This window comes from Phoenix dactylifera, chromosome 13, assembly GCF_051530095.1.
Source record: "Phoenix dactylifera cultivar Ajwa chromosome 13, Ajwa_hap1_PhDact_Kaust_v1.1, whole genome shotgun sequence".
Classification (NCBI taxonomy): domain Eukaryota; kingdom Viridiplantae; phylum Streptophyta; class Magnoliopsida; order Arecales; family Arecaceae; genus Phoenix; species Phoenix dactylifera.
This window is the reverse complement of record NC_143202.1, coordinates 27806578-27832475: the sequence shown is the minus strand read 5'-3', so window position 1 is coordinate 27832475 and position 25898 is coordinate 27806578. Positions and strand designations below refer to the sequence as shown.

General features: G+C 41.5%; 5 protein-coding genes and 2 non-coding genes across 7 annotated transcripts; 3 read left to right on the top strand and 4 right to left on the bottom strand.

The window, feature by feature from the left end:
- The first annotated feature begins 1116 nt into the window (after positions 1-1116).
- Positions 1117-5332, top strand: LOC103703226 (Pentatricopeptide repeat (PPR) superfamily protein). Its single transcript, XM_026803040.3, has one exon. It carries the CDS (start codon positions 1258-1260, stop codon positions 3595-3597), a length of 2340 nt encoding a protein of 779 aa, XP_026658841.2. The 5' UTR covers positions 1117-1257; the 3' UTR covers positions 3598-5332.
- A 1196-nt stretch (positions 5333-6528) lies between these two features.
- Positions 6529-7289, bottom strand: LOC103703094 (uncharacterized). Its single transcript, XM_008785805.6, has one exon. It carries the CDS (start codon positions 7186-7188, stop codon positions 6745-6747), a length of 444 nt encoding a protein of 147 aa, XP_008784027.1. The 5' UTR covers positions 7189-7289; the 3' UTR covers positions 6529-6744.
- A 7385-nt stretch (positions 7290-14674) lies between these two features.
- On the top strand, positions 14675-18161 carry LOC103703095 (alpha carbonic anhydrase 1, chloroplastic-like). Its single transcript, XM_008785806.5, has 6 exons — positions 14675-15062; positions 15681-15883; positions 16712-16818; positions 17239-17341; positions 17499-17681; positions 17781-18161. The coding sequence occupies exons 1-6, from the start codon at positions 14933-14935 to the stop codon at positions 17928-17930; spliced, it is 876 nt and encodes a 291-aa protein (XP_008784028.1). The 5' UTR covers positions 14675-14932; the 3' UTR covers positions 17931-18161.
- An 826-nt stretch (positions 18162-18987) lies between these two features.
- Positions 18988-20508, top strand: LOC120112118 (uncharacterized). Its single transcript, XM_039130760.3, has one exon. The coding sequence runs from the start codon at positions 19074-19076 to the stop codon at positions 20295-20297; it is 1224 nt and encodes a 407-aa protein (XP_038986688.1). The 5' UTR covers positions 18988-19073; the 3' UTR covers positions 20298-20508.
- A 939-nt stretch (positions 20509-21447) lies between these two features.
- Positions 21448-25491, bottom strand: LOC103703096 (small ribosomal subunit protein eS25). The gene is made up of 4 exons (XM_008785807.5): positions 25350-25491; positions 25178-25252; positions 24954-25088; positions 21448-21765 (listed from the first exon to the last, which is right to left on the bottom strand). The coding sequence occupies exons 1-4, from the start codon at positions 25350-25352 to the stop codon at positions 21652-21654; spliced, it is 327 nt and encodes a 108-aa protein (XP_008784029.3). The 5' UTR covers positions 25353-25491; the 3' UTR covers positions 21448-21651.
- Positions 23762-23883, bottom strand: LOC113462482 (small nucleolar RNA snoR86). Its single transcript, XR_003384910.1, has one exon. It is a non-coding gene; the product is annotated as a small nucleolar RNA snoR86 (small nucleolar RNA).
- Positions 23947-24066, bottom strand: LOC113462480 (small nucleolar RNA snoR86). Its single transcript, XR_003384908.3, has one exon. It is a non-coding gene; the product is annotated as a small nucleolar RNA snoR86 (small nucleolar RNA).
- Positions 25492-25898: the final 407 nt, after the last annotated feature.

The window sequence follows — 25898 nt, the reverse complement described above, 5'->3', positions numbered from 1 at the left end:
TGGACCGGAACCTAAGGAAAAGTCCCCTTTTTTTTTAGTCCCCAAGGTCATCTTGTGGGCTGGCTCTAATTTCGTTTCCTTTTTCTGTTATGAGACTATGTCTTTGTTATATTAAAATAAATAAAAACAAGATCTATAAGGATAGATTACTTGCATGCATGTCCCCCTCTTGTCTGATAAAGTAGCATGTAGTTCTTCTGCCCGTCAGGGTTCATTCATGGACGAACTGTAAATTCTCTACATTGATCTATTTATAACCATGCCTGCATCTTGATCCGAATTTAATTTATTCTTTCAGTAACAATAGCTCTCTCTTTTTTCATGAGTAAAAATTGGCAACAACAAATTTAAACTATCCTTTTGTTTATCATCGCAAGATATATATTGTTTTATTCATACTTACGCCTTGCTTGGACTTAGAGAAATGGAGTGGAGAAAAAAAAAGGTTGTGATGCATAACGAACCTAGCTCTAATATCATTTATCACATATTCACAATCCAAAACTTTAAGTTATTGGAAGGAGGATCGGTCCAGGCTAATAAAACTATGCAATACTTATTTTATTAATTAATATGGAACTATAACTCTAAACAATTCTTGCAAATTTTCATATTATTTTCTCCAAATGCTAATTCTTAATTAATAAAATAAAATAAGTATTAATTAATAAACAATAACTTAAAGAAATCATAGCCAACCTAAACAATGGTAATTGGTAAGGATTGAAGGAAATTGTCCGGGATGCGAGCTTGTCTGCATTAGCGGTGCAATCGAGCCGAGCTGAGTTGAGTAGCTAGAGGCTCAAGCTCGACTCAACTCGAAATATTTAGACTTAAAGTTCGACTCAAGAACGATTGAACCTTAATATCCAAATTTTAACTTGAATCGAGAAAAAAAAAATAATATTCGAGATTGACTCAAATATCAACCTAGACAAACTCAAGCTCAAATTTAAATTTTGATCATAATATAAAAATATAATTAAAACAAAATATAATATAATATAATATAATATTTTTAAATATTAAATTAATAATATATATAAAATTATATATATATATATATATATATATATATAATTCGATTAGGGCCGTCGATAGGAGTGTTTTGCTGCTCGAAAATTGTTCGAGCTACGGCTAGTGGAGTCGAGCTTTGATCCAAGCCGAGCTTGGGCAGCTCCATCGTCTCATTTGCATCCCTAGTCTGCAATAAAGGCAGTCTCTCTCCCATCGTCTTCTTCTTCACGAGTTGAAGCCATGGCTCTCATCAGACGCCCTTTCCTCCCCTCTTACCGTCCTCTCTCCACCATCACCTCTTTCCCATCTCCACTCCTCCATCGACCCTACGACGAATCCTTAGAAGAAGAAGAAGAAAAGGAGTTGGAAGCAGAAAGTATAACCAATCGCTCCTACTGGACGAAGCGCATCCACTTCCTCTGCTCCACGGCCGGCGACCCCGACGCAGCCCTCCGCCTTCTCCATCGCCTCCGCCTCCGAGGCTTCGTCCCTGACTCCCTCAACCTTTCCAGTGTAATCCACTCCCTCTGCGACGTCGGCCGCTCCGACGAGGCCCACCGTCGCCTCCTCCTCTCCACCGCCGCCGGCTGGCTCCCCGATGACCGCACCGCCAACGTCCTCCTTGCCCGCCTTCTCGACGCCGCCACCCCTTCCCTCACCCTCGCCGTCCTCCGCCGCCTCGCCGACGCCAAACCCGCCTTCGCCCCTTCCCTCACCAACTACAACCGCCTCGCCGACCACCTCTGCTCCCAAGGTCAACCCTTCGAGGCCCTCGGTCTCTTATCCGACATGAAGACCCGTGGCCGCCTCCCGGACGCCATCACCTACACAACCCTCATCAATGGCTTCTGCCGGGCCGGGGAACTGCACGAGGCCCGCCGCCTGTTCGACAAAATGCTTAAAGGTGGCATCTTGCCCAATTCTCTCACCTACAGCGTCCTAATTAAAGGAGTCTTAAGGAAGCGGAGGCTCGACGAGGCGAGGGAATTGATGATGGAGCTTTGGCCGAAGATGGAAGAGGAGAAGGACCCATCGGTTAACAGTGCGGCATTTGCCAATTTGATTGACTCCCTGTGCCGAGAAGGATTCATTCATGAGGTCTTTAGAATTGCAGAAGAGATGCCGCAGGGGAAGAGCCTCCCAGAGGAGTTCGCCTATGGGCAGATGATGGATTCGCTCTGCAGGGCTGGAAGGCATCATGGGGCTTCCAGAATTGTGTATATAATGAGGAAAAGAGGCTTCTTTCCAAGCTTGGTTTCCTACAATTGTATTGTCCATGGTTTAAGCAAGAATCGAGGTTGTATGAGGGCTTATCAATTATTTAAGGAAGGGATCGAGTTTGGATACTCACCGTCGGAACCTACTTACAAGGTGCTTGTCGAGGCTCTTTGCAAAGAAATGGATCTCCACAAGGCCAAGGATGTGGCCGAATTCATGTTACAAAAAGATAGTGTTGATAAGACGAGAATCTACAATATATTTCTGAGTGCTCTGCATCTTGTGGACAATCCAAGTGAGCAGCTTAATGTCCTCATCTCAATGCTTCAGAAGCAATGCCAGCCTGATGCTATTACTCTTAATACTGTTATCCATGGCTTCTGCAAGATTGGAAAAGTCGCTGAAGCTAAAAAGATCATGAGTGACATGTTGAATGGGAACTTCTTTGGTCCAGATGTGGTGACCTTTACTACCATTATTCGTGGGTTGCTGGATGTTGGCAATTCAGAAGAAGCCCTTGATATGTTGCAAAGGACAATGCCCAAATGCCATTGTTTTCCAAATGTCGTGACTTACAATGTGGTTCTATGTGGCTTAGTTAAGCTTCAGAAGGTTGACAAAGCAATGGAAATTTTCAATGATATGGTCAGCAAGGGCATCGCTGCTGATAGCACAACTTACACAGCAATAATTGAAGGCTTGTGTAACATCGATCGGCTCGAAGAGGCAAAGAGATTTTGGGATGAGATAGTTTGGCCTTCAAAGATCCATGACAATTATGTTTATGCTGCGATCCTTAGAGGTCTTTGTCACATGGGGAAACTGGATCAGGCCTGTGATTTTTTGTATGAACTGGTGGATTGTGGGGCTGCTCCAGGGATTGTGAACTACAACATCCTCGTCGACAGTGCTTGCAAACAGGGTGTAAAGAAAGAGGCTTATCAGATCATGGGTGAGATGAGAAAGAATGGGTTGAAGCCTGATGCTGTAACTTGGAGGATTTTAGAGAAGTTGCATGAGAAACAAAGCAAGGAACCAACCTTTGATAGCCAAAGTTTAGAATGTAGAGGTCTCAAAGAGGAGACAGTGATGACAGGAGAATTTGAGGATGAAACTATTTTAAAAATCATAGATGAAGAGAAGGAATGCATCAATAAGGTCGAGAATCATGGAGACCCATTGGAGGGCCTTGTAGATCCAAGCCTTTCTGCTAAACTAGTTGAAGAGGATAAGACCAGTGAGGCCGATAGAGTTGTCAATAAAATTGATTTAATTGGAGGTACAGGTAGAGAAAAACCTGTACAACCAGATCAGCGAGAACCACTGTCGAAGATTGCTAAGAGGGTGTTTGGGATACTCTAAGAAAGCTAGAGATTATGCTAAAATGTGATAAAAGTGAAGTTTGGAGCAAAATGGTTTGCAGATAGAAGATAAGGAAGTCAACAGATCAAAGAGAAGTGCGGATGCTAACAGCTCTATCTGTCACACTTCCGTCTTGCAGCTTTGATTGGTTTCATTTTTCCTCCCTCAAATGATGAACAGTTCGATACTGAAAATCTTAAAAGAACAGTTGTTCTAAATGTTATGTGGCAGTACAATGCGGTCTTATGCTGTTGTATAAAAATTCACAAGGTTGATAGAGCAATTAAAATTCCACTGAGGACAAAGTCGTCTGCTCTGAAAACACAACCTAGACATTGACCATTTATGGTTTCTGCAGAACGGTTAGTTTCAATGAAGCGGAGAGATTTTCAGATGACATGGTTTTGGTCTTCAAAGATCCATGAGGACAAGTTCGTGTGGCCTTTTGCTCCATGGATTGAGTTACAGCATATGCATGTCACTATTTAGTGCTTTCCAGGTGGCAGCTGTGTCGAGAACAGCTTGGTGGAGACAGATGTAGTAACTGAGAGGTTCAGGTTGGATCACTGAGCTTGAACAGCTTTAGTGCTGTTGATCAACATTCAGGAGTTGATGGCACCACAAATGTTGGAGCACTAATGCAGAATCTACTGAGCTTGAATTTGAAAAATACACCTATCATGCTTGAAGTGCATCCGTTCAACAGTTAGACCAAAAAGCATGGAAAGCAGGAAGAAGTTGTTCCAGATGCATTCCTTATGGAAAAAAAATGCTATAGGACATCCATGGAGATCACACCATCAGTTCGAATGATTTTGCGAAAGATATCCCTGGGAAAAGTCTACAAAGTCCGGCACAAAGAGAACAACCATCAAAGTTGTGCTCTGAACATTCATGGGGGCTGTCTGGTGGAAGACTTCCCCCCCTTTACTTTGCATAGATGTTTGACGAGAGAAGAAACCTCTTGCATGGATAAATTCTTTTCGACACTCACAGTCAATGCGAAGAGAGAAACTGTGTTGAATTCATCTTTCCTTGTCACAAATAGGCTGATCTAGTAATAGCATGATAGCAGATTTCCACAGAGAGCGTGGATTTCTGATTGTGGATTTGACCTGCTCTTTGCATCTGCAGTTTAACCCCCCCTTTGCACTGCCTTCTGCATGGTGCACCGAAATAGCACTGAAGGTTGAAAGGAAGACCAAATAGAGCTCTGTGACATATGCAAATGCACAGTACTTCATATGTCAGATTTGGAGTGATGTAAGGTTGCTCCAGATGTGCCCGACTCTGTAGCAAGAAGCAGGTCATGAAGCTTCTGGGTACAGCTATCATCTGATTGTGTCCAATTAAATATACAGTTATCTATTGTTGTAAACAGCTGTGGTTCGAATTAATCAAAGCATAATTATATAACGATGTCCAATTGTGGAGAACAGTTCACCATCAGCACCTTTTAATAACATTTCAGCCTATAACTTCATCCATATTTCCATAATGGCTAGCCCTGGCATGTATTTTATCATATTTTTGTTAACTCGTGCGAGTGTTCATCTTTCTTTGGAACTTGGTTCAGAATTTCAGGAACTAAACTGCAGTTGGCACTCTACAATTGTAAAATCACTACTAATTTTCTCGTTGACAGCTTTTTTATGCAGCTGAAATCATCAAGATCTTGAATACTTGATCAGTTCTATTTCTTTTGCGTTTTTAAGAAGAAAAACTTTTGCATGGCCTCTCGATTTTTTTGGTTCTGATAAGGAGTGTGTCTACTGTCTCTACTGCGTGGCTTTTGAATTCAGAAACGTGCTAAAAACTGAAAGCACATCGAGTTCTTCATTAGAGAAAATGTACTTATATTATGCTTGTCATTTTTTTTTGAGGGAAAAATTATATTTACCTCTTATATTGATTTAAATTGTAAATGCCATAAAGTGCCATTGGTATCTATAAGGTTCTTTTTTTTTAAAAAAAAAACTGAGAAGGGACAAAGCGTGACATTGGCAAATATAGATCAGATCGAAGTCAGCATATAAAGATGGAGGTTAATTATTTCAGTTCCATTATTCTTACTATAATGTTTGGAGACCATCTACCACAAGTCACGTTTCATCCTCCTATTGGTCAGAAGAGCGGTATCAGACCAGAGAATCCGAGATTTTCCACCAACCATATTAACTATCAATTGTTAATTGTTTCTTATTAATGCGCTTTTGGCCCACGAGATGCGAATCTAAAGTCTGCAGTTTTTTAGCTTTTGCCGACCAAACAGCCCCTCAATGAATGCTAAGTGGATATTTTAAGCACTACAGGACCTCTTTTGTTTTTTTTTTTTGTTTTTTTGATTTTGAAAAAAAGAACACGACAAGGTACATCAAACACTATTTTTCCAATAGATAGAGATGAAGAACAAACTAGGTTTAGAAATATCTCTTATCCTTGTCTTTTGATCTTTAGACCAATCGTTAAGCAGAAGCAGATGCATCGGTTTCCACCCTATAGACCTTAAATTGTTAATTTATTTCTCTTACAACTAGTGAAAATTACAATTAACAAAAAATTTTCCAACCGGAATCAGATAAGCTCCGGACCAAGTCGGTCCAATCACAACTCGACTCATAAGATCAATCTGTCCTTGTCACCACCGCCTACTGCATGGGTGATGGGTGTAGCTACAATCTTCGGAATACGGATCACAGTAACCCATACATGAAGTGGAAGGCAAACCAAATGAATGGTTAAACACACAGAAGACCCCATGGGCGACCTAAGTAAATTATTGGGTAATTAAGTGGTTCATGAGGCACGAAAATATTCACTTGGTTTTTAAAACGAGTTTCCCAGCGACCAAGTCTGCAAGTACATGCACAATGAAATCTTTATATATGCTTGCTATGAAAAACTTAAAAAAAGAAGAACTTCAGTTAACAATTTCCAGCAACTAACAAGATTTCCATTCAGAAGCTTTAAAGGAGATGGAGTTGAGTATATGGCTCTTGGGCTATCCTCGCCTTTTCTAGACAAGCAAGGTATATAAAGAAAAGAGGAGGAGAACCCCAACTCAGAAACTCATCCGTATACATGCATGCAGGCTGGCGAAGCAAGTTTTTCCATCCTATGAAGTTCTAAAAAGCACAGTAGTTGTAACTAGCAATCATTCCCTTCTGGTATGCTCTCTAAAGCAGGCCTCCACTCGATGCACTTCTCTTCACCATCACCACTTGTGCCATCATTGCTTGGTCCTCTCTGAACGAGAGATATCATACTGTCGAAGGTGACCCCTCCTCCCTTCAGCAGCAAGTCCTTCAACTCCTGCTTGCTGATGACCAGCTCGATCCTAACAACTCCATTTCCATTTCCGGTCTCCTTGAGTGGCGTCTTCGGAGGGACAAGATAGTAGAGCTGCCCGCTTCTCATATCGGTTGCAGGATCGAGATGGCCGATGACAGGAAGTGCATCGGAGATGGCATGCCCAGGGAATTCACATAGCAGTTGATGAACTTTCACAGGTGATTGGTATCTAAGGATCTTCCCATCCATTCCCATGATCTTGATCACCTTCTTCTCCTGAAGAACTAAGCAATTCCCCATCAATACTATATTTTTCTTGGATGCCGTATAAAGTTCTTCTGCTGGACCAGAAGGATTTATTAAGGCCCCAAGGGCGAATGGTGGAGGGAGGGCTAGTATTTAAAGAAGAGGTTAGAGGAAAAGACCCTGACTTGGCGAAATACCCCAGGGCTGCCCTAGACAAAGTATCCCAGTAGACCCCCCATATTTAACTTTTGTTTCCCCGGAACTGAATTTAGTGGTCCGGACCTTTTTTTTTTGATGAAAATCTTGTAGGTTCAGTATAATAAAATCTGTCTCATTACATTTATTTGGATATCAATCTAAGCAAAAAATCATGAAGATGAGATCGATTTACAACGGAGTCTTGACAGAGTAAGAAAAGTACATCAAAGAGAGCACGAGATTTTTCTTTTTCTTTTTCTTTTTTTTTTTTAAGCCCTCAGAATACTCGTCAACTACTTCATAAACAAGGCCCGTGTAAAGAAACTTAAGGACAGTGAGGCAATGAGTGGGTCTACCTTTCAATTTCCATTTGCTTTAGTGGGGAGATGGTTGGAGCAAAGAGGGACCACTCATTGCACGGCTAGTGGTTTGACCAACAAGATACGAATGGGGCACTAGTGTTGACCAGTCACCATTGATGTTGACATCCAGAGTGATCCCTTTAATCTCTTAAATACATCAAAGGGCTTGTTTTGCATTATAAAGCGAGTAGATCTTTTGGTTTGAAGGAGTGTAATATACGTGTTACAATACCTCCCTCGTACTTCTTTTTCCTCATCATGCCCAATTTCATCTAGTGTGGTCCACATAGATTATTCAACAAAGATACTGCAGAGTTTTATCACTGACTTGAAATATGGCATTGTGAGGATTACATATACATACATGCACACAACATACATATATACATACATACATACATACATACAAAAAATGGGGTCATGGTATGAGGTTATAAGGTGGTCCGATGAGATAAGCATGATTCATAGTGAATTTGTGGGAAGATGGCTCTGAGTGGATGGTAGGATTATATTGTCAACAGATAGCACGCATGCCTCAAAGAGGCTGCTCAGTGGAGGCAGAAAACGATTCCTTAATAATTTATCTTCCATTCGCTGAACATTCTCATCTCCCTCGGTCGGACTCATTCAGTCGTTAATATTTTATAGTGATCGTACTGCGATTGCAAGTATCTGCAGAACCGACATTAAATAATAAGATATTGCATGGAACAAGAGGTAATCTGTACTGAAGATCTAATTAATCTAATAATATATCATCATAACATGAAAAATATAATGCTATCATGATAACATGCATCAAAAAAATATGACTGATTAAATGGATCAAGCATATTTCGCCCGTCACCATATTTGCAAAGCCTGCAAGAGAATCAAACCTTCATGAGGGACGAAAGACAAGGATTTTACGTTGTGTCCTCTTGCTTAATGGACTGGTGCACCACTCACTTCACTTTTATTTAAAGTCTCCGAAGCTCAATTAATTTCTATACACCATTCATTTTTACCAATGTCTGCATTTTTTTTTTTTTGATTGAATGGGAGGCCCAGAAGGATACGCCACCTGGCCTTTATTAAACATCTGCATATTTAGACAAGTTGAATCAGAAAGAGTTCAGAAGTAATCCTTTGCTATCATTAAAAAAGCCTTCAATCACACTGCAAAGATTTTTTCGCCTTTTCTTCATCAGAGAAACAAAGCAAATTATATATATTGAGATAAGGTGATGGATTTCATGACGTTGGTGCAACGTATTCCACGAAGTTTCTTATTTCAGCAAGCACAGAAGTGCAGGACAAGCATCTTTCCTTTCCAACCCCACCTAGGAATTTTAATCTTTCTCATCGTCCCACTATGAAACCTTCACAGCACCAAATACTTCAACAAAAATTTCTTCCCCCATAACTTTAAACCGTCCTTTTTTGAGCTTTTGGCCATGGAAGCTGTGGGGCCACGACTAGCCAACGCGGCATCTCGTCTATGGATGTTTCATCCGGGTAGTGGGGCGGCACCGCCTGATAGACTTGCTAAGCATGCAGGTCACAGTCGGGACTCAAAACAGCCACCCAAGCATGAAACTGAGTTCTGAAACTTTCTATACCTTAAAAAAAAAAATCACAAGCATGCGCTTCCTCTTGTTCAGTTTTAGTCTCTCTCGAAGACTTGCCTACCCGCACACTCTAATTTCCATACTAAAAGCTGACTTGTGAGGTAAGTTATGGCTGTATCTAGATGTCTTTTTGCTTTTTTTTTGGAAGGGAGCTGTACCTAGCTAGATGTCAAAAGACTTTAGAAGAGTTCTTTGGTATAGATGGTAGCCATGCAAATTCCTTGACACATAAGTTATACCACTCCTTTTTTGCATAAAACCCTGCTCTAAACTTCTGAGCAACTTCTGCTCTAAATTCCTGTATGTGGTTCAATCCTTTTGGGAACCCTGCATGCACCCACGTTCAGGACCATATATCAGAGGGCTAAAGTGAAGACTCTGCTACCCTGGGTCCTCTGGCTTGCATGCCTTGGAACCTCTTGCTATAACATGGCTTAGTCGATCGAACACTGTTGCAGCAGTGCATCCAAGATGATTAAAATGCATAACCTGAATCCCTATCATGATGCTTGTGCTGCGGCATGTCCAAAATAGAATGGCATTCTGCATGCTATCATTCGTAATTCAGAATTTGGCACTAATCTCCAACTTTTGATGAGCAGAACAATGGGAAAACTAGCAACGCAATTTATTTCATGACGTGAAATGAATAAAATGCAAGGGATGAGATAAAACAGGAGAAAAGAAAAAATAAAAACAAAGAAAAGGAAAGAGCAGCCCAGCCCAAGTAATCCACATATCAGGCCCGCCTCCAAATGAGCTCTACTCGAAAATGGGCCAAACCCAAACCTGGGATGCCCATCTCCACTGCTGCTACAGTAATCACGCGGGTCTGGTTAGAACGGAAGGTGCAGATACCGCATTAACACTAGATCTCGTCCCCCCGCGCGTTTCGATCCCATCTCTGGCCATCACAAACTACTACGTCGCAGATATCGCCTGCGTCCGCCATGAAAACAGCTCCAGCTGTCCGGAAAAAGGGAAGAAGGACAGAAAGAGAGAAGAGAAATGACGAGAGGAACAGAGGTAGGAGAGAGGGAGGAGGGGACGCCGAGCAAGCCCGGGAGCCTGACCGAAACCAGATAGCACTTCCCTATGACTGTGTGATTCATACAGTTCTAGTACGAATACATCTAAGATAGCTAGAAAACAACAAGTTTCGGAGCACTCTAAGCAACTCCTTCTCTCCAACCTACACGATACCTCTGGAGTGACTAGCCATATACGAGGTCATTCAGTCTGTGGTTTCGTTAGCCTCTTTGAATATGTGCTTTATCACGCCCCGAACCCGGGGCCCGGGGCTCGAGCAGACGCCGCGCACCTACAGGGCGGATCCCGCAGGCACGCAAGGCAGATAAATCAGATCAACCATCAATAACTAATTAAAGATAAATTCCAGTTTTCATATCAAATGTCCATATATACATAAGTCAAAAGAGAAAGTCAATATCCACTAGCTAAATACATCATGATCACTCCATCCCGTAATCCCCATAGTCATATATCATCACCTGTAAAAAATGTAAATAGTAGGAGTGAGCTAACAGCTCAGTAGGCAACATAATGCAGTAAAGTCATCATATAACATGTCGTGATGCATATAAAAAGCAACTAAACTCATGAATCCAAAATCCACACGATAATCCGTAAACTCGATCCGAGACTCAAAATATCTCAACCGCATGACTACGGCCACATCACCCAGTGGCATGGTTACACCGAAGTGCCAATACAACTCTCCGAAGAGCCGCTCCACTGAGCCAACGCACCACTGTGCCGCACCCCCTGGTGCCAAACTCACGCTCCACCGAGCCGCTCCGAAGAGCAAAACGCACCCCTGTGCCGCCACTATTCTATCATCGGTGGTCGCGGTGTCGGAACTAGTTCCTCAGTACAAGTCGACAGGGCCAACGTATCATCCCATTGGCGGGGCCTAAACTATAGTCACGCAGATTTTAAAAAATCAATAAATCAACTTTCTATATCAAAGTCATAATCATACTCCCAACAGTAAAGCACATAACAATTTATGAAATTAAATATTTAATTCTAAATCTAACACATAATGCCAATAATAAATTAACAGTTTGCGAAATTACATACTTAATTCTAATTCTAACACATAATGCCAATAATAAACCATAACATCAACACATGCAATATACATGTTAAAATTCTACTTTAAAGCAATAGGTCACCTATCTGGGTTCGCTTAAAAATCCCTGCCACAGATATCACGAACCCCTGATTAAACATAAATATTAATTATTTAATTAATTAAGAAACATAATTTAAACTAATTCTTCAAACTCTTAAACTCCTAAGTTCATAGATCCAAGAATGGGCCCTTAAGATCAAACATAGACCCTAAGATCAGAATCCTTTAAACCCAAGTCAATTGTGGCCCAAAACAGATTAGGCCCAACTGAACCAAACCAGATTACAGGTCCAGATCAGATCTCGGGCCCAAACCAACCCAGCCCACAGATCCAATCAGGCCCAACTCAGCCCAAAAACAGGTTCCTAGCCCAACCCAAACCAGGTCTGATCAGACCATAACAAAACCCATTCATGAAATAGGTGGAACCGGTTCACAATTTAAACCTGGTTCAAAGTCTGGTTCACCCTTAAGGCACGGATTTCAAAGGAAGGAAAAACTCAGGCCGAATAAAGAAGAAGAAGAAAGAGATGAAGAAGAAGAAGAAGAAGAAGAAGAAGAGGGAAAGGAAGAAGGGGGGGGGGGGGTGGCTGGTGGTTCCGGTCGGCCTTCGGCGGCCGACCGTGACCCTCGGCGGCGGCGCTCGGCCAGCCGCCGTCGGCTACCCCACCTTCACGAGCGGCGCCGGACGAGAAGAGGAAGAGAAGAAGGAGAGGAAGAAAGGGAGGAAAGAGAGGGAGACCGGGGCTAGAAGCCCAGCTCCCGTTCACCCACCTCCGGCCGAAACGAGATTGACCCCGGCCGGCCACCGTCGGCCGGCCGAATCTCACAAATCTTCCCCGAAACAGGGGAAGTGCAACCGGTAACATCACTCAATCCTCCCCCCCCCCCTTAAATCCAAAAAAAAACAAATAGATGGTTGTCTTCCTCACCTCCGGTCGTCGACGATGAATCCCCGGCGGCGTTGGCGGCTCCGGCGACGACTACGGCTCCGGCGATCGTCTCAAGAAGAGGGAAAAATGAAGGGAAAGCTTCAAAATTTCAGAGGAATGGGGGAGGGATGGGGCTCCTCTGAGGGTTTCCTAACCCTCTTCACGAAGAGAGAGAGGGGAAGAGAGGGGGCTTGCGGGGGATTCGCTGGCCGTTCGGCCGGCGTGGTCATCGTGGGGAGACCACGATGACCCAACTGAAGTCGGCACTCGTTGGGCCCTAGGATGGGCCCATTCAGGTCTTCACATGCTTGGCATGAAATGTCACACCGCTACTGATCATAGTCTGGATATCCCAAAGTAAGAGGTGGTACCCTTCTACATTGCTGGTGCCATTCTGAATTCAGCTAATCACTGTAGTTGAATCTTCCTCAAACACAACTAGACTAGTCTACAACACATACCGAGCATGGCCCAGAATTAAAATTCGTTCAGTAGCTAGGTACTGAATAAATTTATGACTGATCTGTGGCGGCAAAAGAAGTGCTGCTGCTGCACAACATTGACCCACGCGTGTCACCTATCATGAAGTGTGCAGGTTTCTCGGAGCCTCGTCGGCTGCTTCAACCTGGTAAGTGGCTTTCACTCAAACTTGCAAAGCTAGTGGTCCTTATGTGGGACCAAGTGGGATGTCTCTCGAATTGACATCCCGACCTCCTAAGCAACCTGTTCCAGGTAATGCCTCCTGGAAAAGGCAGGCCTTTAGATAGTTCTTAGCCATTGGAACATTTGTGGTTGGCTGTCGGTCCTCCAGGCTTTTTTTTTTTTTTAATGGTAAATACGGCAATCATATAGCTTTAGTTTGAGTACATTCTGCTAAATTGTGGGAAAATAAAAAGTACAAAGAAGAGAAAATCTCTCCTATAGATGTCCACAGAAAATCTTCGGAGTGCCGAGCGACGAAAGAGGCAACCCAATCTGCTGCCCTGTTTGCCTCCCGAAACACATGTGCCACCCGCAGACCATCCATATCCTGAGCTAGCCTACGAGTCTCTCTGATGAGAGGGTGGCTATCACCATATCTATCCACACTTCAAATCCAGTCAATCACCACAGAGGAATCTCTTTCAAGATACACCCTCTCGGCTCCAAGAGACCTCATCGCATATGACAACCCCTTCCATGCAGCCCGAAGCTCTGCTCCTACAACAGTGATCCCAGATGTGCGCCGACCCCGAGCTGCTACTAGCCTACCAAAGGAATCTCTGATCACAGATCCGACACCTCCAGCCATGCCATCCACCGATTTACTACCATCGAAGTTTACTTTGAGATGACCAAATATCAACTCAACTTATCTTTTGCAGAAGCAATAAATCTTCTGATTAAAGGAAGATATATATACATGGTATCATCCAAACATCAACTTATCTGCTCGTTGTAATGAAATGATCAACCATGCATGAACAATGGTTTTATTGTCGACTTCTGCAGTATAATTCACTCACTACCTGCTTTCAGTTCATCTATTTCCGATCTTTACCCACCATGCATCACGCCCAGGTGTTGTATCCGGTCTATATAAAGCTCTTCTTTTCCTGTTCGCTATTGCTGATTTTTTAACGCATTCAAATCAAACGTGAATCGCGGTGGATCTATCGCAATGCATGCAAGGAAAAGGTGTTGCTGCATATAGAGATTCGACGCCAATGTGAGTCCAAAGCAAAGCAAATTGAAGAAGGAATATGTCGACAGATGTGGCTTTCTCCCATCTTCATTGGCTACCTCCTGCGATCCTGAACTAACAACCCTTTTGCTTCCTAAGATAATATATAGCATGGAAGATCAAACAATAGCAGTTCAGATTACAGTATCCAGAAAGCTACCATTTCATATTTTTGTTCTTTTTTTATAAGAAAAGACCTCATTAGAGTACTTTTCCTCGTCTAGTTTCCTGTCATGGCATTACAGCCATATCTTTCACCTATGACGTCGGAATCACAGCTTTTTAACATGGCTTCTTTTAAGAAAGTGAACCTGCACGGCATTTTGTCGGTTTATATATATGCATCATTCCACCCAAATCATTTCGTGGGGGCAAAAAAAAAAAAAAGCTTGCTGAGAATTGTCGTACATCCACACACCCAAGATGCTTTAGTCGTAATCAAGGAACCGGAAGATGTTGCCCAAATCTTTGTTCTTTTTCTCTTTGCAAAAGTAAAGCATCATTCTTGCCGTGCTTTGCGATGTAATTAAAAGCTGTGATATGGTACCAGACTTCTTACTTCTCAGATCCTTGTGATTCCTTTGATTTGAGTTGGTTTAGATGACACATGCACGGCCAACCTGCCACATAAACATGGTTGAACACCCAGCTTATGTCATCATGACAATTGGGCTAATCCAAAGAACACCCAGAGTTGTCTTGTGATGTGGAAAACCCACAAAACACTACCCTTAAATACGTACTTAATTTTTGCAGCTTTAACTAAACCAGCCCACCCTCCTTCCCTTCCTCCTCCGAGATTGGTTACATAATAGATGAGACCACCCCCACAGAGACAAGGGAAGACACATAGAGAGGGAAAAGAGATGACAACGGCCGCATGGAAAGCTATCTTTGCAATGGTATTAGCATCCGTTCTTCTGGTCGATGCTGACGATGCACACGGTATGAGACTTCATTTTTCTTTCTTTTACTCTTGAGTCGTACGTTCTTTTGATTTTGTCATGAATGAATGGATGAACTGGTGGTCGATAATTTGTTATTTTTGTCCTCCAAATAAGTGGGTGCCATTTTTCAGCTTTCACGTTACGTTTGTTATTTACTCTGGATTCTTACTTATGACCCCCTCTGTTTACAGACATGCCTTTCCCTCAGTTTAGTAGAGAGAAGCGTTTCTTTTCCCCATTTTGTTTTATTGTCATACGGTTGATGATTTATAGAAGACGCTGCTTTAAATATTAGTAGCTCTTCTTGCTTGTGATGATTTTTTCCCTTCTGTTCTTTTGTTTATCTCTGTTCGACAGAAGTATATAAATCTGGATATAGTTGATAGGTCGTTGTTAATGCGATATTATTAATTTATATAATCATTGTTGAATCTGGATATAATGGTTAAAAAAATGCTGTGATTCATACGATAAACAGTCATTGTCATTGATTTCATACTAATTGTTTGACGATAATTGAAAGAATAGGAAACTGTTTTACGCTGTTAACATCTATTTACTTCTGTTGATTTACCATTGTTTGTTCTGCTTTCACTTTTATGGTCAACTGGAGCAGTTAAGTTTGGATATAGTGGATCAATTGGCCCTGAAAAATGGGCAAGCTTGAGCCCTGGCTATCAGATGTGCTCGAAAGGAGAACGCCAATCTCCGGTCAACATCGATAAGAGCAAATTGGCTTATAACCCGGGTTTGGCAGCTCTGGAGAGGAATTATGTTCCTGCAAATGCCACCCTTGTTAACAAGGGCTACCAAATTGCGGTTTGTTCCTAAAACTCATCATCTTTTTTTTTGTAACGGATGATATAAAAACAAGAACATAAGAAGGGGAGCAATGAAGACCTCAGCAATGATTCCTGTGAAAGCAATGTGTGTTTTAGCTAAAGAGCAACATATCTGTATTAATTATTCTTTAGGCCTCCATTTTTGGGCATATAATTGATTTGACAAAAGTTTGAGGTAACTCCATTTTTTGTTTCTTGAAGTTCTTGAATCATTATTATCTTTTCATACTTTTAATTATGCGGAGAACAATTTATGTGTAAATAGTTTCCAACCAATTACCAATAGCAAACATTACATGGTACACGTTAATCATTTCACAACTTATCCATGGAATACTCATGAAGAGTTGAATTTTTCACCATTGTTTATCTTGTTATTTATCGCTATTCTTGTCTCTCCCATCCCATGCCTAAGTACAAGTGCATGCAGTACTTATCGATAATTCTGTGCACTCTTTAGAGCTTCTTACAGTCGTTAATTTCCTGAACTGTTTCTAATGTCTAGTGTTCTTCCCCAAATGTCAAACCAGAATATTTAGATAGGTGCAGGACTTGCCGGTCCATTGGGTCTATGTTGCTGCATTTGTAACATATAAATGAAAGCTTCTTTGTACCATTACTCTTGACAATGCTTCTATGCTTGATATGAGTGGATCATCAAGTCTTTAGGATCATAATACTGCAGTTTTTTTTTAAAGAGGATACAATCTGCAGGCTTCTAGGATCCATGTTTTAGGCTTTCTAATTGTACTGTAAAACAATAATCAATCAACTGAAGTACTAAGATACCTGGTCTTTCTTGTAGCTCCTATTTGATAAAAATGTGGGGACTCTGGTGGTAGATGGAAAGAACTATAGCCTGAAATCTGTGCATTGGCATTCACCTTCTGAGCACACCATCAATGGCAAACGGTATGTACCATCTTTGACGAATGATAACAAACTTGATGCTGTATTAAAAGAGGATAATTACCAGGTCCATTTCTCTTTGTGAGAAGTGTAGTTTCTGATCAAATTGAAGATGTGCAGGCCGGCTAGCTGGTTGGCACTCTTCTCCTAAAGTATTGCTCATGGACGAAATCCAGGACTCGAACTCTGATGGTAGAACATTGCAATTGTATCGCTAAATAAATAGATAGATAGATAGATAAATATGCAGTTGAAACAAAGCGAAGAGCTATTGTGCGTCCTTCTAATACAAGAGCAACCAGTTAGGGTCTTTCCAATTGTACACGACGTAGGACTCACCAAATGACATAACAAATCTTGATTTGGTTTTCACTTCACCATGCTGCTTTTTCTTTTCATCATGAGATAACCATTTCAATACAGATTCGCCGTGGAGCTTCACATGGTCCACATGAGCGACAATGGTAGGATTGCTGTGGTGGCAATCCTGTATCAGATCGGCCGACGTGATCCTTTTGTTGTCCAGGTACAAGTACCTCTAATGAGTTGCAAGTACTTACAACCAAATTGTGCTCAAAATATCCAAGGTTGGAGAAGATGCATTGATAGAGACTTCGATCAAAGCACTGGTTCCTCCCTCATTGTTGTAAGTTGCAGCTGACATGGTTTGTGGTGGATCGCAGATAGAGAGGAAGCTGAAGGAATTGGCTGAGGAGGCTTGCAAAGGAGATGAGGAGGCATACGTTCCGGTTGGAGTTGTGCATACAAGGTCCTTAAAACGCCACAGCAGCAAGTACTTCAGATATTCTGGATCCCTCACCACACCACCATGCACTGAGAATGTCATCTGGAGCATCCTTGGCAAGGTATGTGTCTTCCACCTTCAACACAGTAGAAATGAGTGGTTTCCTCTTCTTCCACTAATTTGCATGTTTGTGGAACTATATATGTTTTGCTTGTCATAGGTGAGAGAGATGGCCGAGGAACAATTAGCTGCACTGCAAGCACCTTTGAGTCAGGAGAATCGAAACAATGCGAGACCCACGCAGCCATTGAATTACAGGGCTGTGCAGCTCTATCATGAGTCAAGAAAACATGATGAATACTCTCGCTAATCGTATGATGATTATGATGTTGTGAGACATAACATGCATCGATCATTAGACATGCAGGTATACTATATTGGCGTCGATTGGGATGTTCTTAAGAGGATTAGTTTATTGTTGGAATGATGCGCAAGAGTTTGAACCATTTTGATCCCAAATGGATTAATAGCTCTAGATCTGTAACTTTTTTGCTGTCACCAATAAAATAAAGCCTTGAGCGTGCCTCTGAGGATTTGTTTCTTTTGATTCTTCCATACATTTTGATTTGCTTGTAACTGTGGTGCTAGCCATTTTTTGATTAGAAATAGCCTCAAAGATGCACCTATTACTGGCCTAACGGAGAATTGAGGGAGGTTTGATGCTCTGAAAATAATTCCTTTTCCTTTCCTTTATAAAATGGTGGAAATGGCCTAATGGTTTATGTTTCCAAGAAATATATCTATCTAATGGTTCAATTTTCCAAAAGAATATATATATATATATATATATATATATATATATATATATATATATATATATATATATATATAATATTTCTTATAAGTGTAATTTATGATGCAAACACTCATGCATAACAAAATTGCTATTAGTTTGTGTCCTTCATGGGAAACGCCAACCAAACTGAAGGGTTACCACATTCACATACATGCGGACATGATGGAAGTATTATTTGACCCATGGTAGATACCAATATGCTTGATGCATGCGGTATCGTCCAACGTGGCATTGGCCACACTTCAACCTTCCAATAAGAGCAAGACACCTTTCATGTATATGTCCAATGGACATAGTTCTATTTCCCCATCCATCCCATGCATCCAGCACTCTGATGCACATACATGCTATATTGGATGGCCACACGTACGTCGTTTCGTGGGTGCAGGGCAGGCGAAGCCATGCCCAACCCCCAAGGCCCAAGCTTTCGACCGATCGGACCGAAAGCCCACTGGGACCCATCGCTCCGAGGAACGAAGCCGAGAAATTTCTGACCGTTGGGGGGCGTCATTACAAAGTTAATAAAAAAAAGACGAACCCCATGACCGTTACATTTCAAACATATAAAACATCGCCAGTCGCCACCAAAGAACACGGAGAGAGAGAGAGAGAGAGAGGAAAGAAAAGAGACCAACGGGTAAAAGCAGAGAAGAAGTCATGGGTTGCATCTCCTCCAAACTTCTGGCTGCAACCGATCTAGATAGGGAGGTCCGCTTTTACGGCAGCAAGGCAGCCGCCGGCGATTGCCCGAACCACGTCGTCTTGCTCGCTTCAAGCACCTATGGAGTACTAAATCTCGACAGGAGCGAAGACAAGGGGAAAGAAGATGAAGATGAAGAAGAAGAGTTTGCGACCAAGAAATGGAACAGATGTTCTCCGGCTTCTATGATTCGTCCATCCAAGAGAAGGGTTCTGAAGGAAGAGCCCTCAGAGATCATCAATGCATGGGAATTGATGGGGGATCTCGACGAAGAGATGTACATTTGGTCTCCGTTGAAGAAATCCCACGCCCCGATGCGTCCATCTTCTCCGGCCAAGGTCACGGCGACGCCCAAGAAGCAGAGGAAGAAATCAGTAGGGAAGGAGAATAGCCCTCTTGGTCAGGGTTCAGAAAGGTCGGATCTTGATTCCAACAGGGTCTTGAGACCCTTCAGTTCCTTCGAGAATGCGCAATGGGTTGGATCGGTTTCAACGATTCCGAAGAAGAACACCCCCACCAGTGCCACCATGCAGAAATCAGGGAGAGACTATGGGGGTTCGGGGTCGAGACGAAGTCTTAGTCCTTTGTTTGATCCAGAGCTCCTTGCTTCACTTGAAAAAGCGCACCATGAAGAGGGAGAACAGATCAAGAAGATGATAGATCCTGCTCGAAGGCACCGAAGGGGCCATGATTTGGGCTTGCTGCTGCAGTCCTTTCAGGAGAAATGCCCGCCAGGTGGGGAGAACGTTGTGATCTTGTATACAACGACGCTGAGGGGAATCAGGAAAACCTATGAAGACTGCAATGCTGTTAGGTGCGCAATCGAGTCTCACGATGTTAGGACTGTGGAGAGGGACATCTCGATGGACTCGGGATACAGGGAGGAACTAAGGTTGCTGATGGGGGAAAAGGAGGTGAGGGTCCCTGTGGTCTTTGTGAAGGGGAGGTTGATTGGTGGCGCCGAGGAGGTCTTGGAGTTGGAGGAGGAAGGGAAATTGGGATTGTTATTGGAGGGGATCCCGAGGGCAGAGTCGTGGTGTAAGGGCTGTGGAGGGATGAGGTTCGTTATGTGCATGGATTGCAATGGCAGCTGCAAGGTGTTGGACAGGGAGCAGAAGAAGATGGTGAGGTGTGGACGGTGCAATGAGAATGGATTGATTCACTGCCCCCTATGCTGCTAAGAAATTGCAGGAGGATTTCCCTCTCCTTTTGCTAATTTGAGAGGTTTGTTTAATCCAACTTACCAAGTCTTCTGTCTTTTTTTTTTTATTCATTGTGTGTGTTTTGTAAGACCAATAGACTGTCAGAATGGGTCGTCCGCCCTCAAAAGAGATCAGATATCTCTGCTGTATGTGTCTGATTAATTCGATGTAGCGTCCACTTTTAAGCTTGCATCCAGGATCTATAGAAGGGTTGCAAACCACTAAGGTTCAGATCATCACAGGTAAAAATAATTGATACCATGGTATGGAAACAGAGGCATCATGTTGCGTTTGTAGAGATTACAAGTTACTGGCTCATACTTCTCTCATTACATTATGTTAATTTCGGACCAAGAACAGCAGAGCCATGTGGCATAATAACAAATTGCAATTCTGTGTTCCCTCACACTGACCTGTGTGACATACAAGCCATAAAAGGTGCAGACGATATATCCAAAGACTCATCCAGTCAATGTACGATACAATAATGCTTCATAACCAGTTAATTATCTCTTAGACTGAGATCAGAGACCAAATTGAAGCAGCCAGATGAAGTCTTCTGCCCTGATTAGGACCATCCTACTTGAAATGCTTATTACCCCTTTACCAAAAGAGAGCATATATCATAGATGAGTGTTTATAAGCAGGTAGCCAGGTAGGCATGTCCTCCAGCTGAAAAAATTATTGTAGCAGCTCTAAACATGAAGCTACGTTGTCGTTGATCTTCAGGTGGATAATTTCCAGGTATATATTAGCATATCCGGCAAAAAGACTGAGAAAAAAAACTCTTCCTCTGAAGTATTTTTACATTTTTATTTGCCGATCCATCTGACTCCTATTAGTGTTCCCAGAAAGTCTGATTTTACATGAAGTCCACAGGCTTTGGCGAAAACCAGAGCAAGTCAGAAATTTATCAGCAAACCCCGGCAGATAAAATGTCAGTTGACTCCACTCAACAATCACCCTAGTATACGAAAAAGAAGAAAAAAACAATCACCATAGAAATAAATCATATCTAACACTGATTACAAGACATACCCAGTGCATCTGCTTCATCTCATAAAGCTTGATAATTAACATATTGGCAAAAATCTCTTCCTGGCACCATTCTTCACATCCAGACCAAACATAAAGGTATTACTTTTTTTCTTATTGGTAAATCATAGCATAAAATATTAAAATTCATTTAGCTGCTACAGGATTTAATAAACGACAGAAGATAGGATCCAAAACAAAAGACTTGTTTTGTTTCAAAAACAACAAAAAGCACAAGTCACTAACTCTTGAAATATGAAGAACATCATCAACCAAGAACAAAACCAGAATTGTCCCTCTAGGTGTTGGTGGCTCTTGTGTAAATTTGTTGACTGGCATGGGCAGATACCATCCTGATGGAACCCCTTGCCATTAGATCCTTTATTGCCCTTCTCGCCAGTGATCCATTGACCTAAAAAAAGGACAGAGATACAAGTCAGATTAGGATAATGTTTTGTGCAAAAAGGAAAAATCATTAAAAAATAGATGACATCACATTAGTAGATATATTGACATGAAGCATCTCAGAGAGGGATCAGGAAGATTCTAGCACCCAAAGATATGCACTAAGTGGCTTAACCAAAAATAACAAATGAAGAGCAGAACTCTAAACTTGTTTTGTCTAAGTTGCCTGTCATGTTGGAAAAAAATTGCATCTAGAAAGCCACAGCTTTAATGCTAATGCTATATAGAATATGAAGGAAATTCAAAATCAAAAAACTTTAGCTTGTTTACCATCTAGATCCATTGGGCATTAAAATACAGCATAGCAATAATCCTCATCTGCGTTTACATCTGCAGGTAAAATTTTGGTCTCTAGCTCGAAGCCTCAAGCTATATCACAATTTTGGAACCTGTAAGCTAGCTTTTTCAGAGTAGATACCCTTCTAGTCAATAAAGGGCGACTCACAGAAGTACGAAAGGCCATCAGCCAAGAACCTAGTGATTAGTTTGGATACATCACTTTTGTCTCAGCACTCGGCCACAAACCTACGTGTTGCAGATCTATATTAATCTATCCATTAATAAATTTAGGTCATCAGATTTCCAATTTGCCTCTTTCATTGAAATGCAAGAAAAGGAGATTTTGGAACATCTAAAATGTCATAGCAAAGGAAGAAAAACTACAAGAACAAGAAATTTACACACGCTAAGACAAGATTAGCATGAACAAACCTTAATCAACTGAAACTTAAATTGTTTTCAGTCCCCACCCCCACCCGCCCCCCAAAAATTAAAAAAAATTCCTGGTGCAGCCATGGTAAGTATGTTTTGCTATGTACGAAGCTTGCACCCAAAATTGCAGTCAGAGCAGCCAAGCCATTCATTTCGACATTAGGCGGTCAAATTCAGAGAAGGTAATTTCTAATAGATCTTATTGTTGTTAACAATAGATATGACATAAATAATTTAAAAATACTCTAAGTTCAAAATTTGCCCGACACATCTTACACTGACAGTGCATAGGTTGGGTTGTTCTTAAAGTTGTGACAATTTAAAGTTGCAGCATCTTAACATTTATCAGGTCCCAAGTCCACAAAATTCTAAAAGTGTGTTATTCAGAGTAGAATCGCTAACCGCTAAAGCTCAAGGTGGGGTTTCTGAGAAGAAGGACTATAAAGCAAAGAAATACAAGAGAAAATGAGAAAAGAAGAAAATGTATAATTGTTGATGTTGGCAATCTGTGTTGTCAAAGCTTGGGTTGAAGAATCCTGTAAATCAGGGGGTATGTACCAAGCTTAGTAACAGCACAATCAAAAGGTACTATTTTTAGCTTTTAATGTATAAAATAAAAATGTGGCATCAATCACAGACAAAAAGGCATGCTGCATTGCTAAAAGTAAAACACAATGATAAACAATTACCTGACCATGAAACTTTAAATTATATGAAATCGGGACTATTACAGAGGATGCATTTTACTGCTCAAGGAAACTAGATTGAGAAACAATCTTTAAATTTTTTTTCTCTTACCTACACTATTCAAACTCAAGAAAAACACAACAAGCACGCATTGAAAGTATCCAGCTCAACACTGACATATTCCCTCTAGTTGATTAGTTCTTGCTGACGAGAGTGTAGATCAGTTTAGTTAGTGGTTGTGCAAAGGTTGTCAGTCCAGCAGTGCTAAACTAACATAAAATCAAAATGGCTGAGGCAAAGCTAAAATGGAAGTCAGAATGCTGAAATATGCTTCTAACCATCTACAAAATGATAATTCAAAACAGATGTTCAATGAAAAAAGATTTTAAAAAATAAGAAACTTATAAGAGCCTGGAATGATGTTCAAAGATAGGATACAAAGATTTCCTTGAAATGATCTTTGATCCATGATTGCTTTCAAAAATAGATGTTAGAAAAAATGTTATCTACTTCACAAAAAACTTTTGTACTCAGAAAAGAAAAGCAATGTAGCAATTTGTTCGAGGCCATCTTCAAAGAGAAAAAAATTGAGGGATGGAAAATTGCACAACTACCATCGCCAACTTTTATCTAAAGTATTCGCCATTCTAATTTGACAACTTTGTTGTGAAATTGGCTTATGCATTTCCTAAAATAACAAAAAATATGAAAACAAAATAAGGGGAATCAGAATGTAGCAATTTGTTGAGGCCATCTTCAAACAAGGAAATTGAGAGTCGCGGAGAATTGCAAACTATTATCTCCAACCTTCACCCAGAGTATATGCCACTTCAGTCAGGTGACTTTGCTCTGCAGAATATCTTATTAGTATTCTATGATTACAAAACGATTATAGAAAAGGAAACTAAGGTTTTCATATAAACATTAGTTTCAATTAATTTTTAGATATAAAATGTACTAAAACTCATTAACATAGTCAATCTATTTCAAAACTTAAGAAATTCTCAAACTACTTTACCTCCTACCATCTCTCCTCTTTCATCCTCTCCTAACCTCGCCTCCATTTTATTTTCAACCATGTACCTTATCTTAATTTCATTTACTTAACGAACTCACAGATGGGTGCTTCACCCTTTGCTTTCTTTGCCACCAAAAAAAGGGCATCCAGCAACAAGCCCATCTATCATAGACTCAAAAATACAAAGACAGCATTTTTCTAATTTCCTCATCAATGTATTCTACTTTGCGCAAACCTTAAAAAAGATAAAGCTAGGCTAAGAAAATCACGAATGGGTGCTTCGCCCTTCGCTTTCTTTAACGAACTCACAGTTGGGTGCTTCACCCTTCGCTTTCTTTGCTACAAAAAAAAGGGCATCCAGCAACAAGTCCATCTGTCATAGACTAAAAAATACAAAGACAACATTTTTCTGATTTCTTCATCAATGTTTTCTACTTTGCACAAACCTTGAAAAAGATAAGGCTAGACTAAGAAAATCCTAGCAGATATCAAATAGTTCCACCAAGAAATAAATCATGCAAACATGTATCAAAAGATAGCACCGTAAGCACTAAAAACAAGAGTTCGTAAATCCATAAAAAAGAAAGCAGATTAAAAGGGTCTAAGAATTTATGAAAAAAAGAAAAGCAACGGCAGATTAATCTCACAGAGATACTCATATATCACAATCGAATTCAGAAGATAAACGATAGATCGATAACAAAGTTGAGATCTTTTACCCTCAATCTGTCAGACAGCACAGAGGGAGTGATCATCTTGTACTTGGGAACCTCGGAGAGCATCTTATCATAGCCTGCCTGATCGAAGAGCACCGCGTTGTTCACCTTCTCCTTCTGCTTTCCCTTGCTCCACTTCTGCATTCCAAACCCTAATCACTTAGAAACAATCGAACATCAAAAACTCCCTAAACCCAAAATCTTAACCGTAAACTATATCGCATTACCTTCTTCTTCTGCTTCCCTCCGCCGGATTTGGCCGGCTTAGAAGACGGAGGAGGAGCCTTGTCCTTCTTCGGCGCCTGCCTCAGGAATCAAAGAAGATATCAGACACCAGAACATCGACTATGATGGAATCCAAGGGAGAGAAGGATGAGAGAAAAGGCGAGATCTTGTTACCATTCCGGAGGGGAAGTTGGGCTTCTACCGCTAAAGGTTTCAGCAAAGGTAGGAAGCAGCAGCGTCGAAGAGGGCCTTACCGATCCTTTTGAGAGTCGGATCGAAGAAATAGAGCCCTCCGCGAGATAGGGTTTCGCTGGCTTGGACTAACGTGCGCCAGGTCCGATTAAAAAATACTCGGGGAAGATCAGGACTGTTGGATCCGCGCTGGGTACTCCTACGGTCCGATTGTCCCCTCTTCGAGCGAAAGAAGGATTTCCTTCGCTTGAAGATTCGTGCAGGCGGATGAATTAAAAAGCCCGAACTGTGTTGAGGTCTGTGGGGGTGCAATCCAACGGCCGACATTGCTAGAAAAGATCAACCTTTTTTTGCGCTGAAGATACAACCCGAACCCGAGAAGGAAACCAACCCTAACCCAAGACTAGCGAGATCTATGGGAGTGCGATCCAACGATCGACATCATTAAAAAAGATCAACCATTTTTTCGTGCCAAAGATACAACCCGAACCCGAGAAGGAAACCAACCCTAACCCAAGACTAGCGAGATCC

Excerpts from the sequence above, each read along its gene's own strand:
- LOC103703094 (XM_008785805.6), bottom strand. The coding sequence starts at position 7,188 with ATGGGGAATTGCTTAGTTCTTCAGGAGAAGAAGGTGATCAAGATCATG.
- LOC103703226 (XM_026803040.3), top strand. The coding sequence starts at position 1,258 with ATGGCTCTCATCAGACGCCCTTTCCTCCCCTCTTACCGTCCTCTCTCC.
- LOC103703095 (XM_008785806.5), top strand. The coding sequence starts at position 14,933 with ATGAGACCACCCCCACAGAGACAAGGGAAGACACATAGAGAGGGAAAA. Across the intron at positions 15,884-16,711 it reads ACAAGGGCTACCAAATTGCG|CTCCTATTTGATAAAAATGT; the intron begins GTTTGTTCCTAA and ends TCTTTCTTGTAG. Across the intron at positions 17,682-17,780 it reads TCTGGAGCATCCTTGGCAAG|GTGAGAGAGATGGCCGAGGA; the intron begins GTATGTGTCTTC and ends TGCTTGTCATAG.
- LOC120112118 (XM_039130760.3), top strand. The coding sequence starts at position 19,074 with ATGGGTTGCATCTCCTCCAAACTTCTGGCTGCAACCGATCTAGATAGG.
- LOC103703096 (XM_008785807.5), bottom strand. Across the intron at positions 25,089-25,177 it reads GAGGGAAGCAGAAGAAGAAG|AAGTGGAGCAAGGGAAAGCA; the intron begins GTAATGCGATAT and ends TTTGGAATGCAG. Across the intron at positions 21,766-24,953 it reads TGCTGTCTGACAGATTGAGG|GTCAATGGATCACTGGCGAG; the intron begins GTAAAAGATCTC and ends TCCTTTTTTTAG.